Source organism: Epinephelus moara, chromosome 14 (assembly GCF_006386435.1).
Source record: "Epinephelus moara isolate mb chromosome 14, YSFRI_EMoa_1.0, whole genome shotgun sequence".
In the NCBI taxonomy this organism is placed as follows: Eukaryota; Metazoa; Chordata; class Actinopteri; order Perciformes; family Serranidae; genus Epinephelus; species Epinephelus moara.
The window spans coordinates 2,404,353-2,420,498 of NC_065519.1; the positions used below are offsets into that span (position 1 = coordinate 2,404,353).

General features: G+C 40.5%; 1 protein-coding gene across 2 annotated transcripts; it reads right to left on the minus strand.

Moving 5' to 3' along the window:
* Positions 1 to 1,904: 1,904 nt before the first annotated feature.
* Positions 1,905 to 13,929, minus strand: LOC126401085 (ubiquitin-conjugating enzyme E2 D2-like). 2 transcript variants are annotated; one of them, XM_050062169.1, is made up of 8 exons: positions 13,507 to 13,929; positions 10,785 to 10,848; positions 9,648 to 9,679; positions 9,367 to 9,444; positions 8,864 to 8,969; positions 7,328 to 7,421; positions 6,104 to 6,153; positions 1,905 to 2,950 (listed from the first exon to the last, which is right to left on the minus strand). In XM_050062169.1, exons 1-7 carry the CDS (start codon positions 13,528 to 13,530, stop codon positions 6,105 to 6,107), a joined length of 447 nt encoding a protein of 148 aa, XP_049918126.1. In that variant the 5' UTR covers positions 13,531 to 13,929; the 3' UTR covers positions 1,905 to 2,950; position 6,104. The 2 variants fall into 2 exon arrangements, with proteins under 2 accessions (XP_049918126.1, XP_049918127.1); XM_050062170.1 differs by lacking the exon at positions 6,104 to 6,153 and having other exon boundaries at positions 13,507 to 13,927.
* Between the last annotated feature and the right edge of the window lie 2,217 nt (positions 13,930 to 16,146).

A 16,146-nucleotide genomic window follows, 5' to 3' on the forward strand; every position in this document is an offset into this window, starting at 1 on the left:
CTTTTTGAAATAAAGCACGTGTAGCACATTTATTTTTATTTACAGAGGACAAACCAACATCTGTGACAACAGGATCCAGAGGGAGTAAAGTCAGCTCAGATACTACAGAGATTTAAAGAAGCAATAAAACATAAAAAAAAAAACTTGGCAAGAATGATCAGTAGATTAATGATGTGTGCTTGTTCCTCAAATGTCCTCTCATAGACAAATAATCTCAATATAACACTCTCATAAAATAATAAATATAATGATGCAATAACAGTGTTAGAGCTGTGACTTCGGACTGGAGGCTGCTGGAGGATGTCGGGAAACTGTCAGACTTCCCCGCAGCTCGTCGTCACCGCCTCCTGCAGCCGCCTGATGTCGTCATCTCTCCAGGAGAGGTGCAGTTCATCTCAGAGGAGTCTTTTGTTTTGACGCTTCACCAGCTGACTGTTGATATGACAGATCTTATTGTGCAATACCGATGACGTCATTGACGGCGCAGAGAAAATGAATAATGTGTGAAAGTGTTTTTTCATGTTGAAGATTAACTCATAGTTCAGTCCTCTGCATACAGCTCCTTAAACAGGGAGGAGTGAATAGGTAAAAGGTTTTGGACGCGGCCCAAATTCTGTTGTCTCCTTGTTTGTCACGTGACCCGTCTCGTAGCAATCAGGTGATCAGAGTCTTGGCGCGAAAAGTTTAATATTTTCTGATGTTTTGTAAAAAAAAAAAAAAAAAAAAAAAAAAAAAACCTGCCTGAGCCTTAACTAAAATCATGTCACACATTTATAATAAAAAATATTTTATTTTTTAATTTTATTAAGTACATCACAACTTATATTGTGAATATAATTTGATCGTTTTACTTTTTTTTTTTAGTTTAGTAGTTTTTACCAGTGCAATTTGATATTTTATTTAATTTTATTCCCGTATATTTCTTGTATATTTTAGTACTACTCATTTTTGTATATATTTTATATTTCTGTATTCTAATGTCCACATACTGTTTGATTACTTGCTGCTGTAACAGAAGAATTTCCCAGTTTGGCATCAATAAAGTACTATCTATCTATACATCTATACAGATGTGAAACTTTTACAAGTTATTAATTTCAATCTCTGAACTCAGTAAAAGTAGAACGAGTACTTTTTATGTTCCTTTTTTAAACTCTACTTCTCTTTACTCAAGTATATTTCTAAATCATTAATCTACTTTCTCTTCACTACATTTAGCATTTATATTTTCATTACAAATAGTCTGCTGTAGATGTGAGGATTGATGCATGATTTAATAATACTTATTGATGCATTCATGTGTTCATCACTTTGTAGCAGCTTGTATACTGCTGGGTAGCTTGTGAATTTCACCAGGATTATTTATTTTTTATTTATAAAGTTCATTTTTTGGTGATTATATTTGTATGACTAATTTAAATCTACGAAGTAACAAGTAACTCAAGCTAATAAATAAATGTAATACAGGAAAAGAACAATATTTGCTTCCAAAATGTACTCTAGTAAAAATATAAAGTAGCATATAATGTAAATATTCAACAACAAATTCAGTGATGTAATGTTATAAAGTACGATCCTGTGAACTTTGACCTTTTAGATAAAAAAAATAAAGTCATCACTTCATATTTTTATCCTGTTAGACATTTGTATGGTTTTATTGTAATTAATGTATGAATTGTTCAGTTAAAGCCAAAAACATGTTTAATGAGGCCACACTGACCTTTGACCACCAGATTCTAATCACTTCCTTGAGTCTGAGTGGACGTTTGTGCCAAAGTTGAAGAAATTCCCTCAATGATTTTGTGACTTTAAAGACGACAGCGTCAGTCAACAATGACCTTTTGTTTCCCACAAATGTTTTCACACATTAAATGATGGAGAGAATAAAACACCACCCTGACTGGTTTAATGGTTTATGTAACTTTATTGAAGGGAAAACTAAAAAGAAACAGAGCCACAAGTTGATTATCAACCATCAGCTTTGCATCAATATTTTAGGGCTACAAGAAGACAGTGTTCGAGTGGGCGTCAAACTAAGAGCTCATCTACTGGCTTCTAAATAATGAATAAAGGAAAAATAGCCTTTGAGGGGAACCACGTTTTTCCAACTGTTCAGCCGTACGATCCACTTAATTAGCAGAAACATATCAGATATAAGAGCCTACCTTTATTAACATGCATAAAATACAACATTGAAGTTCTTATATTTTGTTTCCTTAACATTGATATATACTGCTGTGCTTCTCTGTACACACACTTTGATAGTGGAATAAGATACACTTCTCTCCTCAGGTAATAGATTACTATGCTAAAGATCAGAAGAACAAACTGACATCACACCAGTCCAGGAGCCACCAACCAGTTTCCCAAATCTGTCATATGATTGGCATTTTCCCATTAAATGCAGAATTTTTCCAACTTTTAAAGTTCAGAATTTACAGGTACGGCCGCAGACAGGCTGCTCTATAAGTGCTCTGAAATCCAGCTGATGGTGACGTAAAGATCGACCGCACAGGATCCAGCCAACCAACCGGACCGCCACGGGGTCGATACAGTCGCATCAGATTCTACTGTGTGTGTGCAGAGTAAATGACTAACATCACCAACTCTTACTGGTGCATGCTCGAGTGTTCAGAACCATGGTGATTGCTTTTTTTTTTTCTTCTTTTTTTTTTAAACTCCGAACAAACTGGGAGTCGATACTTCACAGAAACTGGCACGTGTCCTAAAGAGAAAACACTATCTTCTTATGAGCGCGCAGGTGGAAAAATAAAAATAATAATAAAGAGGGGTAAAATGCTCTGATTAACAAAAAGGAAAAAGTGAAAAAGAAAAAATAGAATCCCGGATTTCTTTTGTTTGAACCAGCAACAACATTTTCCACCAGCTCTCCACATGATGACATCACATCGCGTATTTGTGTGTCCAGTCTTTTGCCATTCTGGTGTATCTGTGGAGAGAAAAGGAAACAAACTTTAGGACGTCTCAAACCAACACATCCACACATGAAATGTTTGACATGAAAAACTCTTGTTAACAGTTGCACCCTTATTCAGGATCTATTAAAGAACATGCACTTGAGCACACTGCTTTCTAAACTCCAGTACAGTGCACTCCTAACGAGGGATGTCCTGATCTCATCTCAAAGATCTTTGCAATTAAAATTTTTAACAGGAAAATCATTAACAAAATACGACGACTATCAAAAACAAACAGGCGGGAAGTCGAGCAAATCTTGACAGACATTAGTACGGGGATGGCAGCTCTTCAGTCACAGCAGTGAGCCGATCAATACTGCAACATGTCACTTTCAAGTGTACTATACGGCATCATCAGTGTCTTTACATGATCAAATTGTTCCCTGCAGACATATATACACTTAAACTGTCCTACTGCTCATTAACTGTATCATATCTCTAATTTAATCTTCAACATCTGGTCACACAGTCGTTTCCATCATTTAAACTATCGACATATTCAGTGCAGGAGTTTGAGGCTCCGACCAACACCTCACAATCATCTGTGCACACGTTATATGCTCAGTTTTCAATATTCTAAATCCAAATTAATTTTAATCTGGCCACAAAGGCATTTTTTTAGCTGTTCAGGTATATTGAGCTGCATAGAGGATCCAATCCTTTGTTTAAGGCCATTGCAGGTTTCAACTCGTCTCGTTGCGAATCTTTAGTCTGAACTGGGCTCACACGGTGAAACACAGCACGCCATGACTGACAGCAACAACGCAGTACGAGACTGCTCCTGTTTTTTACCCACATTATGAGCACTTGTTCCATTTCAGCTCATTTCAGCTCAGCGTGAGACTATCTTGCGTTTATGGCGCATGGTGTTTAGCCGCAGGCAGAGGAGAGACAGCGGCGCAGAGGCAACAACAACCACACTCAGGATGCCACTGCAAGTGCAACAAAAGCTCCAGGAACCAAAAGCACACAAGAGTTTTATATTAATGTAGCCGAATCCGCACACAAGATGTACAGACGACGAAAATAAATGGTGAATGAAATGCAGTACATTCAGGTAACTCAGGTAAAGGCTGCACTGAAGAACAATTTCTTACAGAGACAGAGACATTCCCTTGAGGCAGCGACAAGGCCAAAAAAAATATATATATAAAAAGGGAGGGATTGTCATGTTAGACCTGCTTACATATTTTGTAAAAAATAAATACAACACATTACGGAACAGCTTGGATGCAGGATCTTTTTTCTTAATGCACAGCAGAGCTTTTCAAATGTCAGGCATACCCACTGGATNATTCCCTTGAGGCAGCGACAAGGCCAAAAAAAATATATATATATATAAAAAAGGGAGGGATTGTCATGTTAGACCTGCTTACATATTTTGTAAAAAATAAATAAAACACATTACGGAACAGCTTGGATGCAGGATCTTTTTTCTTAATGCACAGCAGAGCTTTTCAAATGTCAGGCATACCCACTGGATCTGATAAACTTCAGTGTACTCCAAGTTTGCACTGTGCAGCTGAATTATCTCAGAAAATCAAAGTATCAGAAAAGGACTCAGTATTAGCGTTGAACGACTCAGATCAGGTGCAAAGAAACTTGATCAGGACATCCCAACGACTAATAAAATGTGTCAGCATAAAATACTCCACACAAACTATACATTCTAGTTTGAGACAGTGAAATATTTCTCTCTTTAACATGTCTTTGCGTGCCATTATGACAAGTACGCACACGTTTTTTCCAACACCAAACCTTTTCATGCTGAGTTAGTGGCTGTGTTTACATGCACACAAGACTCTGCTTCAACACGGTTACAATAATCAATAGTTAAGATCAAACCCAGATGATACGAGACAGTATTAGAAAAAGGATCACTGCTTGCTTTTGGATGTTTTAGCCTTTTAAAAGAAAACACTGCGACTCCTTTGACTTCTGACTCATTTTTAATCAGGGACCAGGATATGATGGTGTGAAAATAATACTGTGTACATTTGCTTATCTATGATATTGAAAAAATATGCAACAGGACGGAGAATCTCACCTTTATTTTTAAAAAGGGAGACGTTGTACACATGCGTCCATTTAAAAGAACTGTTTGAGTTATAACAGAGCATTTGTTCAACCTCATGTTTTCAATCCTTCAAATACCTGTCATGCACTGAGCAAACAGAGACGTCACAGTAAAGTGACTCGTGACTTATTGGACACGTTATATCATGGACTGCTGATGCAGCTGCCAGCACAGCCAGTAGCAAACATCACTTCTGATGTGTAGTTGGTTTATAATCTGCTCAAACAACATCTTCATACGAAGAAACCAAACTCATGTCATCCTTGTTGTTTGTCTGCGAGGCTTCGGTTTCAGACCTCATAGCTCATGAATGCAGTGTCTTTTTGGCAGCCAACTGTTGGCGTGTCCTTGAATGCACCACCAAGAACATTTTTCAGAACAGTCCCTGCTGACAACAGCTTTACCACGCAACAATAACTGAGAAACAAAAGGCAGCCCATTATGAACTGTGATGGATCACACTGCTCCAGTCTCTACACGCTGATTTTACAATTGTACAGGAAGAAATGAAGTGTGAACTTGCGGAGAGTCAGCATTATGTAAATGTAAATCATTTGTAGTACAGTGTGGTCTGTTGGGATGTTCAAGATGACTTGTTTAGTGTACAAAGACCTTAAACAGTCAGAGTTTGGTCTTTGGTGCTGTATCTGTGAGAGCGTCCTTGGCTGGGTGCATTTCCATGTAACAGAAAACTCAGCTGTTGCAGGACTTGTGATTAACACTACTCTGTCTACATTTCTCCGGCCTGTATCAGCAGTAACTCACAACTGTGCTGTAGAGAGACCATTTTATCTGATGGCAGGAAACCATTGAGTTAGCAGAAGTATTCTTGTTAACTTATTTACAGCAACAGGCTCTGTCTGCACAGCATCAGCGTGCACAGCTGAACCCAGGCTCTGAGCTGAGCGTGGGCAGGTTAGCTGGTTACTCCACATGTTCAAGTAACCTGAGATTAGTATGATCACAGTTACGTCAGTGAGACCAGAGCATCACAAACACAACAGACCAGTCACACCAGTTCAGATGCAGCACTGGCTCCAGACCTTACCCTAAAGCATGGCATACTTGGTTGTCCACTCCTGAGCTAGTTTATTGTACCTGACGGAGCGAAACTAGGTTACACACCAGACTCAGGTGATACTCAGCTCAGTTAGCGAGGCGTCTGAAGGTCGTGCTTATTGCGGATAATAGATCATATAATGTACAAATCAGTTGCCAGTTTATCAGGAACACCTACGCTAATTAAGTCTTATATAAAACAGCGCTGCAGTAAGTCTTTCATTATGCCGTCCTTTAAATGAGCAGAGTGAAGGGTTTAGTGGTGAGGACTGCGGACTGTAACCGGCTGAAATTTCCCTTATGTGCCAATCATGAACTCCACGGATCTCATTTATAACCCTTGCATACGCACAAAATCAGGCCTGAAAGAGGCGTACACCACGTCCTACACACAGTAAGTTGGGATCTATAAAAAGGTGTGCACCTGTAGGAAACTCTCTCAATTATTAAACTCTATAACCTCATTATGAGTCCTAAATCATATTGTAGACCAAGATCTCCATGATAAACTGGGATAATTAATAAATAAATAAATAAATAAATAAATAGTGTTCACCTATCAAACTTTCATCTTAACTTGACATCCAAGCGTCAGAATTACACTGATTGTCTCGATCATTTTGGCGAGGTGCAAATCAATCACCTGGCTGTTGTCGTGATTCTCCCGTACAGTCCCACCTCAGCAAAGAAATCAAGGACGATTTATGGCTTCACGTCGCCCAGCAGCTGGGATACTGTGAACACCGTAACGTAGCTTGTAGACACTTTCTAACATTATATGTTAGTTACAGAGCGGAATTAGCCACAACAGCTCGAGTTAGCATCAAATCTGGGGTCCAATTAGTTCACGTGTTGAGCTGTTAACATTAGTTTCTTGGACGCTCGGGACGCTGAGCAGGATTTTGTTGTGCGTCGTAGACACAGGTATTATTTAGGAATCGGACTTGGATAGAACACAGCAACGCAGACAATTCCCGCCAGACTTGGTATGCATTTGTCACACAGAAAATTTAATGCTGATTTTCCGTATTGCCTCACCACACAGGTAAGAAATCACTTTTACTGCAGGACTGTTTTATCAGACTGTGTTTATTCGAGCTATTTATGCCTAATAAACTGGAAACTGGGAGAATGTTGCAAAGCTTTGTGCATTTTAGGAGAGAAAATAGGTTCTTAGAGAGGTTAAAAACACACATAAGACATATCAACTTACCTCGGACTATCTGTTTTGTAGATTCGTGCGATCTCTGGCACTAGTGGGTCATCAGGGTTTGGGTCACATAGGAGTGAGCAAATGGAGAGAAGAACTACAAGAAACAGATCAAATAAACACGTGTCAACCAATTATTCAAATAAGCAAATTAAACACACATTTTAGCCCATATACAAGTTACCTTGGCCTCATTTCTGGGACACACAGAAAAACTAGACCCTTTACACTGACTCTTCAAGACAGGAGTTTCACGCTGTTATTTTGCCTCACTGTCTCGTATAAAAAGGTACGATGTTGGAGCGGGGGGACAGAGTTGTCTCACCAACATGCCAGCAGCGAAGGAAGGAACCGTGCCGAAATGGCATGGGTGGCACGGGTGCAACGTTTTGACGACGTGTTATGTGTGTGACCCACCGCGGTAGATTTATAAAGTAGCCAATAGCAGTTAGCAGCTAAGTCAAAGAAAAACAGCAGCTGAAAATGTCCGTAAATTGAGAAAACAATGAGGTCCAGGAGCAGAGGGCGAGATCAGCCACTATTTCACAGGGACGGTAAATGTTTTGTTATTGACTTGTTACGTCATTATTATTATTGTTTATAAAGTGCTACTGATGCATATGTCACACTAGAGGCCGATGTTGTTGTGTAACATGTCACGCACGTCACAGCTCTTCTGGTTACGCAATGCCAGCATGATATGTAAAACCATACACGGGAGCAGCATGACGCCATCTTTGTTTGGTTCTGTGTAAAAATGCAAAGGAGGCATGAAGAAGGGACTTCTTAGCAGCTCTATAGCGCCACCTCTGGGTAAACAAGGGCTTTAGATTGAATGTGTGACATACAATAATTACTAACGAGAGATTAACACCAGGGACTGTGAATATATTGGTCGAAGTAATTTAGAAATCTAACAGCACAGATTTTATCAACACTGAAAGTATTCACTTGGAATTCAAGATAATGACTATGATAATATTTGTGGCTAAAATTAGAGACCATTCACATCATTTCACATGAACAGAACTGTGCAGTATACTTAACTCCAAATGTTAATAAGTATGTGAAAATAAATCTGCAACTTTTTTCAATGTCTAATATTTGGTCATGTTCATATTCACTTCAAATACTTTCACAATCATACAAACATTTAGTCTGACACTGACTTTCAAGCATGAGGGAAAACAGAAAAGACGACACTATCAGTTTATTCTGAATGTGTTGGATTAACTCATTTCTGGATCCAAGTCTGAAAAACAATGCTGCAACGTAAGAATGTAGGCGAACGCTTTATAAGCCTTGGAATTGGATGTGAAAGGTTATCTTATCTAGACTACTGTAACAATTAATTTTATTACATTCATCAACATTCCATAACTTTTCCAGGTTTTCCATGACCGTGTGAACTCTGAATTTAAATGCTGTCAGAATCTTTTGCAGCATGTGATCTTTATCAATTTGCTCATCAACGCTTGACAAGTATTTACAGACTCTGATGTTGTCAAGTACATACTGTTCCTTTATGACGGTCCTTACCTTTAGAAATAGTAAGTGCAGGAGACCACTGTGATCTGAGAATATCCAGGCAGATACTGCCGTTACTGTTAATATTTGGGTGGTAAATTCTTGTTGTAAATGCAACCTGAAAAGAAATTAAAAAAACAAGGAACAGAGAGGACACATGAGATAAGGCTGCGTTGCACATCAGATTAATGTTATGCAATTCAAATTCCCCGACACGAGGCAGTGACGTCCAACACGCATGACTATCAACTACTGGAAAGACAGGTATTTCTTTATGAAGGCTGCCAACGGTCGAAACGTGTTCACGCTGCCAAACAAACAGACTGGGTTTCACTTCAGAGGAAATGTTTCTTCTTAGTTGTTGAAGTGTGGTTAACCCAGCTCCCAACATTGGTTAGATTATATGAAAGCATTTTAATAAATAAAACTTGTATCTGTCTCATGATGGATACTGTAGGTGGGCGGCCTGACAGATGACTGACATAAAACCTTGGCTGGGGTGTGATTGAGCTCACCTTGGGTGGTTTGAAGGGGTAGTCTGTTGGAAAATGAATTGTCAAGAAGAAAACACCTCCCTGATATGGACTGTCACACTGAAAGAAAGACATTTACATATTTCAGTACAGAATAATCTAAAAGCTTCCGTCCACAGCTTCCCATTATCAAGTCAAATTTCAACCTTTATCTCACGAATGCATTTAAATCAACCAGGAACAAAACCTCGGTGACAAATTGCGACATCATGCTGCTTAAAGTACAAAGAGAGCCACAGTTGTGTCATAAGGTATGTACTTACAGGTCCCATGATTGTGGCTTGCCAGTGAAACACTGCGGAGAAAAGAAAGTAAAGGTCAGGAATCAGGGAAAGGTCACAGGTATGTGATCTGACAGGAACTTATTAACCATCTTTACAGCCTTCAGGTAAACACTATCTCTCTTTACAGATCACCTGCACACAGGGTGCTGTTTTGTAGCCATGGTGGTTGTGTATTAGTTTTACTCTAGTGCCCATCACTCTGTTAAGGGTGGAGGTATTCACGGTCAATATAACCAGTTCCTTGCACTAGACCTACATCCACCTGTGCTTTGAAAGTTCATAATTCAAACCGTTCATTGATCCTTTGGCAACTAATATAAAATCTACAGCAAGATATTTAGACATCACTTGATTCTCAACTGAACTTTGAACCACAAGTCAATAATACTTCCTTTTGTTCCATTTTTGCCTCTTTACACACCATTTCTCAGCTCTTGAAGTTTTTTTTTTTTAAATATTTTAAATCGTATTGTTGTCTCTTTCATGCACTTTGTAACCTTGTTTAGATAAGTGCTACACAAACTATTATAAGTTTTCCTGAAAAGGACATTTCCACCCGAATCTTCAAAATGCAACTTGCTCAGTTTTAGTTTCAAATTTAATTGTTTTGCTGCTCCTTCAAGCACCAAATTATTGATCACAGAATTAGTCGATTTACATATAATAAATCAGCATCTAATTATATCTACTAACTGTTTTGATTTTGGTGCAGAGTGATCTCGGCTGTCATGCTACTCTTTGGTACAGAGAGCTGCGGACGCGATGCACTGGCACAGAGGAGGAGAGACTCTGCACTGTAAGGGTCCGAAATAACAACATCCTCTCTACTGCTTGGAAGTGGTGAATTTACAGCTCACAGTAACTTAATACGACACCGCCTCTGGCTTTTATTTGAGATCTAGTGTTGTAAAAAATGGTGCACATTTCTTATCTGTCATTAGCGCTGTTAGTTTGTTTACTATACATTACGTAAATGCCATTGTTTAACTTAACGTCACGCTGAGCCTTTGCAAACTTTGTACTGAACAGCAAAATCTGATTCGACTGACAAAATTCTGAGTCATGTACAGTCTTGTAGCAGTCCTGAAAACTCCGGACCGGCACTAAGACACTTACTGTCATCGCCCACTGGGCCGGCTGAGCACTGTGCTGGAGGGTCACGAGCCAGGTCGTTAAGCTCCTGTAATGAAAAGCAGTTGAGAACAATAATCAATTAGACCGCAGTAATCTTCACAGACACAACAATGAAGAGATGTTTCCTGAAATCAACGTGCGAGACTGAGAGGCACTTTAACATCCTGGGTACACGTGTCAACATGGAGGCCCAGGAGAGGGGATGATACATGAGACGTCAGGTGCTTCATATATTTCACAACAACAATCCTGAGTATAATTTGACGTTGTTATTGACTAGAGTGTAATTTTATTGCGACATCTATTCCATGGTTGTACATCCAGGCAGAGGGATCCTTCCTCTGTTACTCTTCCTGAGGTTTCATCCATTTTACCTCTTCAGAAGGTTTTTTGGGGGGAATTTTTCCTCACGAGAGTCAGAGTCTAAGGACAGAGTGTCATATGTGGTACAGATTTTAAATCCCCTTTAGATATTGAGTTATAAAAATAACATTGACTTGACAGACACCCTCCAGGCTGGTGCTGTTCTCCTGCCTCTCTTCTTCTCCAAGTTTAACTCTGCACCAGCTCCGGGGGAAGGGGCCCACCTTGTTTTGGTCGACACAGTTAACAGCAAGATGACACCTAAGCTTATTTTCTACAGCCTCTACTGTTAATTTTAGGTCTACAGCTAATTTAGAGTGAGGTGGAGGCCGCCGCCCCGCCCCGGCCTCCTGACACACACTATTTCACAAGTTAGTTTATGGATTTCCCTGGAAGGAAAGTTCCAGAAAAAAACACGCTGAGTGAAGAAATGAAGTCAGGAGGTGCTAACCTTACTCTCCTGTTGCCAACTTCCTCCATTACAGTGCCAGAACACACCCTGTGATGTGTGCACGCACAGAACAAACACAATCACATACCAAGGAAGTGTATCATGAACCCGGCTCTGACGGCTCACGCCGATCCAGTGAGTGATATGAGTCATGGGTTCTGGTAAGGGACTGTTATTTATGACGCTGAGGGGGTGGTACAAAAAGGGGGGAAGCATGTCAGTTAGTTTTTCAAGCACTGGGAAAGGACTTGTATTTTTATTATTTTAGCTTCAGGAAGGGGCATACAAATTGAAATGGCTGTATTTTGTGTTTATTTCACTGCCTGTATCTTTACAAATTGCCAATATGACACCATTTATCACAGCCAGAAACACTAAAAACAGAAGTTATCATCGGATTTCCAAATTTCTGAAGGTCCTTGGTTACATCATGTGCGACAACACCGTCAGAAAAAAATCATAACCAAGTCTGAAGATAAGTGATATCTTATCACAATCACTTCATTCTACGTCTTATTCAAAATTTAGCCAAAAACAAACCTTTCGCATGAACTAACACACGACAGCACACATGTCAAGAGTGACAATAACAGGCTTTTTTCAACACCAGGATTTCATCTTTAACTTTTAAGGGACTGTTCTTAATTCATCAGAGGAGGGAGGAAGCTGTAGTGTGCCTTCAGTTGTTTATTATTTTGACCCTCCCTGAAGCTACAAATATTTTTCCTCGTGTCCCCTTGACTGGTGGAAGATAGGAATGAGTTATTCGATTTTTAAAATTTACCCTTCGATGTTTGAAAGTTAAAAGGAGAGGACAAAATACTGGAGTTGAAAAAAAACTCCATTTTTAATTCTTGTTGTGCAAATGGTTTATTTTTGGCCAAATTTTACATGAGATGTAGAATAAAGAGATTTCGATGAAATATCAATATTTTCAGCTCGAGTTTGGTTATGCCTTTTTTCCCTAGTGAAAGCATTTTGTCGCACATGTGTCCAGGGACCATCAGAAAACAACGATAGTTTCAATTATTACAATATCTGGCAGTGATAAATGGTATAATTTTGGTGATTCATAACGGAAGAAAACATGCCTTTAAAATTCAGCAGTAAAATTAATACAAAATATAACTACTTAAATTTGTATGCCCCTCCCCAAAGCCATAAAAAATAAAAACATCGTAAGTCCCTCCCCAGTGCTTCAAAAATTATTTGACAACCCCTTTTTTTTTTACACCACACCTCCTCTCTCACAGATAACAAACAGTCCCTAACTTTAAACTTTCATGCCTCAGAGGCGAAGTTTTAAACCTTTTAACTTCTTTATGGTGGAGAGAGGTTCGTACATTTTCCTCCAGTCACTCAGGAAAAATATTTGTAGCTTCAGGGAGGGTAAAAAACAACAACTAACTCAAACTACAGCTGCCCGGCTCCTCTGATAAGTAAAGAATAGTCCCTAACACCGCAGCTATAAAATCTTTAACCAATAAATTAAACACAACGTCAGCGTGAGGTTGTGATGGAGGTTTGGTAATATACCTAGAGAACATTAAATCATGTGTGAGTTCATGTAAAGCTTTGAACTGTTGAGCAACACTGCGGCCTCTTTTCACAATTCATGTCGAACACACAAAACCTGTAACCGAAACTGCTGATGTTAGCTAACGTTAGTTAGCTTAGCTGTCAGTCAAACATGGTCCGCGTGTGCCTGCCGGTCCCTCGGTAAAAACTATCGTTAATTAACTCAACGCTGAACACATGAGATGACAGTCCACACTTCTTCACCGAACAGGTTTCACCGCCATGTTTCACAGTATCATGAACAGCAATGTGGGAGGCTAGCGCGGCAGGCTAACGCCGTTAGCTAACCAAACCGTAACGACGTTGTCTTACCTTGTGAATCCTTTTCAGGGCCATCCTGTCTTGATGTTTCACTTAAAGGGTTTCCAATCCAAACGGTGGGAGGCAACCGTGATATGCCAGAAAGATCCCGCTATCCGTTAAATAACTGAGTCAACTGGACACGGCCTTTCTTTTCGAGCTAGCGCAGTTAGCTAGCGAGCTAAAACTACGTAAGCGCGGAGTCGGTAACAAAGATAACCGGCGGTGTTTCTCCTGCCGAGCGACAGACGGTCCGTGTCCTCCGTTAACCCTCACTTCCCCCGGAGTTTAGAGGTCTTATATTGGATTATTAGTATCCCCGGTTGGGGCTGAATTCGTGCCAGGTGAGGTGAACCCGGTCGACAAAGCTGCTGTGGTGCTGTCGGTCGCTGCCGTTAGCCTGTAGCGGCTGTGTGATGTATCCGCAGCTTTATACAGAGGAGGCGGTCCGGTCAGTGACGGACCGGAAGTGGTTACAGGCTGCTGAAAAAACACACTCAACATGTCTGTGAGGACATGTCAGGCTTTAATATGGGCTCACATGAAACTGGGATGGTTTTATACATGTAAAGATGTGTGTAGAAATAAGATGTACCATAAGTTTTCCATTAGGTTCGTTATATTATCATGTAAAATAGTATTCCCATGAAAAAATACCATCACCAGGGCCACTAACACAATACTGTGTGTGTATGGTATAGATAGATATATACATTAAAACCACAGGTGAAGTGAATTATAGTGAATGGTATTGACCATCTTGTTACAGTACAATGTTCTGTTGGGAAACCTTGGGTCCTGGCATTCACATGGATGCTACTTGACACACTCCACCCATCCGAACACCACTGCAGACCAAGAAAACCCCCTCATGGCAACAGCACTTGTCCATGGCAGTGCCCCCCCAGCAGGACAATGCACCATGCCACACCTCAAGAACTGCTCAGGAATGACCCCAGGAATGGGACATAGAGCTCAAGGTGCAACCTGACCTCAAATACCACAGATCCAAATCTGATCAAACATTTGAGGGACGTGCTGGTACCCCAGAGGTACCCCCGATCCACGGAGGGTCCTCCTTAGACCGGACTTGACCTGTCAAGGCATGGACACAGGACCTCTGGGGGTGTCCTATAGTGTCTGGCTTAAGATCTTTTGAGTCCAATGGGTTGTGAGGTGGGGTACCAGCACGTCCCACAGATGTTTGATCAGACTGGGATTTGGGGAATTTGGAGGCCTGGTCAATGCCTTGAGGTCTCTGTCATGGTCCTCAGACCACTCCTGAGCCGTTTTTGTGGTGTGGCATGGCGTATTGTCCTGCTGGGGGGCCACTGCCATTGGGGAGTACTGCATCTTTGCAAAACATGGACATTTGATGCTTCCCAGTGGTCATACCGTTGGACGAAAGTTTAAAATTTCAACAACCTTTAAGGTCGAAGGTCTTTAGATGGTACAAACAAAATTTGAGGTCATTTGGATTAAATCTTTAGTAGGAGTTTATTTAAGTATGACCCTGTAAATGGCAAAAATAAAAGCACAAAAATTACACAATAAATTCAAAATGGCTGACTTCCTGTTGGGTTAAGGGAATAGCTCCATGAGACTTTTTTGTACATGTGCACACCAAATTTCGTCCATGCAGGCGAAACGTACCGTGGGGGCTGCTTCATTGAAGTTTTGTAGGGGGCGCTACTGAGCCACTAATCACCAGTTCTGTTGTTTGTACGGTGAAGGAATTTTGCTGTGTCACAGCCTTTAACCTCGGTCAGTAAAGGAAATAGGTGACAGTTAAGGTAACAGTCAGGTCAGCAGAGGACCTGAAAGAGGCCTCGAGGTCAGGCTACTTTACCTTTGTTATGAACGCACTCCATCTTTGGTCGCCCAGTTGTGGTGGAGGGAGCACAGCTGGTCAGATAAGGGCGCCTAGCCGGCTCCGTTGCCATAGATCCGAGGGTTAAGAGGAAGGGAGACGGCTCTGTGCCCCGGGCTCAACAGAAGAGTCTTTTGTTTGATATGTGCATTCTTTAAGAATCACTCAAGGTGATAAAGAGCAAGCCAGGTGAGTGTGCTTGTTGTTTCAAGTTAGTAACTGATAGAAACTTGAATAACCTTCTTCAAAATAACCTTATCTGGGAACATGAAGTGACTCGCAAGGGAATACTTGTGCCTCAACTACTGCAATGCACTGTTTACATGTATTTTAACTGGGACAAATCGTAGGTCACATGTCAGCACAGTCCTCACGTCCCTCTGTTGGTTGCCAGTTAACTTGAGAACTGATTTTAAGTTTCTTTTAATAACCTTTAAAGCTCAAAATGGTTCAGCACTGAGTTATATAGCTGACCTCCTACGCTCCAAGTCGTGACCCCAGATCCTTGAGCCTCCCCTCATTGGTCGTCCCTCGGTCAAGGTTGGTAACTTAAAGGATAACTTTGGTATTTTTCAACCTGGGCTCTATTTCCCCATGTGTATGTGTGCGTATGATTCATGGGTACAACTCGTTCTAAAATTGGTTCAGTATTGAGGGAGGCGGATGCAGCCGGGAGCCGCGAAATGAGCTAAAACGGTAACGGGGGCAAATGCATCCTGTATAAGTTTGCGCATTAAAAGTGCTTTTTTTCGCCACTGACCGGTTCAGATCGCCAGTGCTAT

Bases quoted from the DNA above. Each gene is read 5' to 3' on its own strand.
- LOC126401085 (XM_050062169.1), bottom strand. From the start codon at position 13,530: ATGGCCCTGAAAAGGATTCACAAG. The intron at 9,445-9,647 runs GTAAGTACATAC...TCTTTCTTTCAG, and splicing joins AAGCCACAATCATGGGACCT to TGTGACAGTCCATATCAGGG. The intron at 7,422-8,863 runs GTAAGGACCGTC...TGTTTCTTGTAG, and splicing joins TGCACTTACTATTTCTAAAG to TTCTTCTCTCCATTTGCTCA.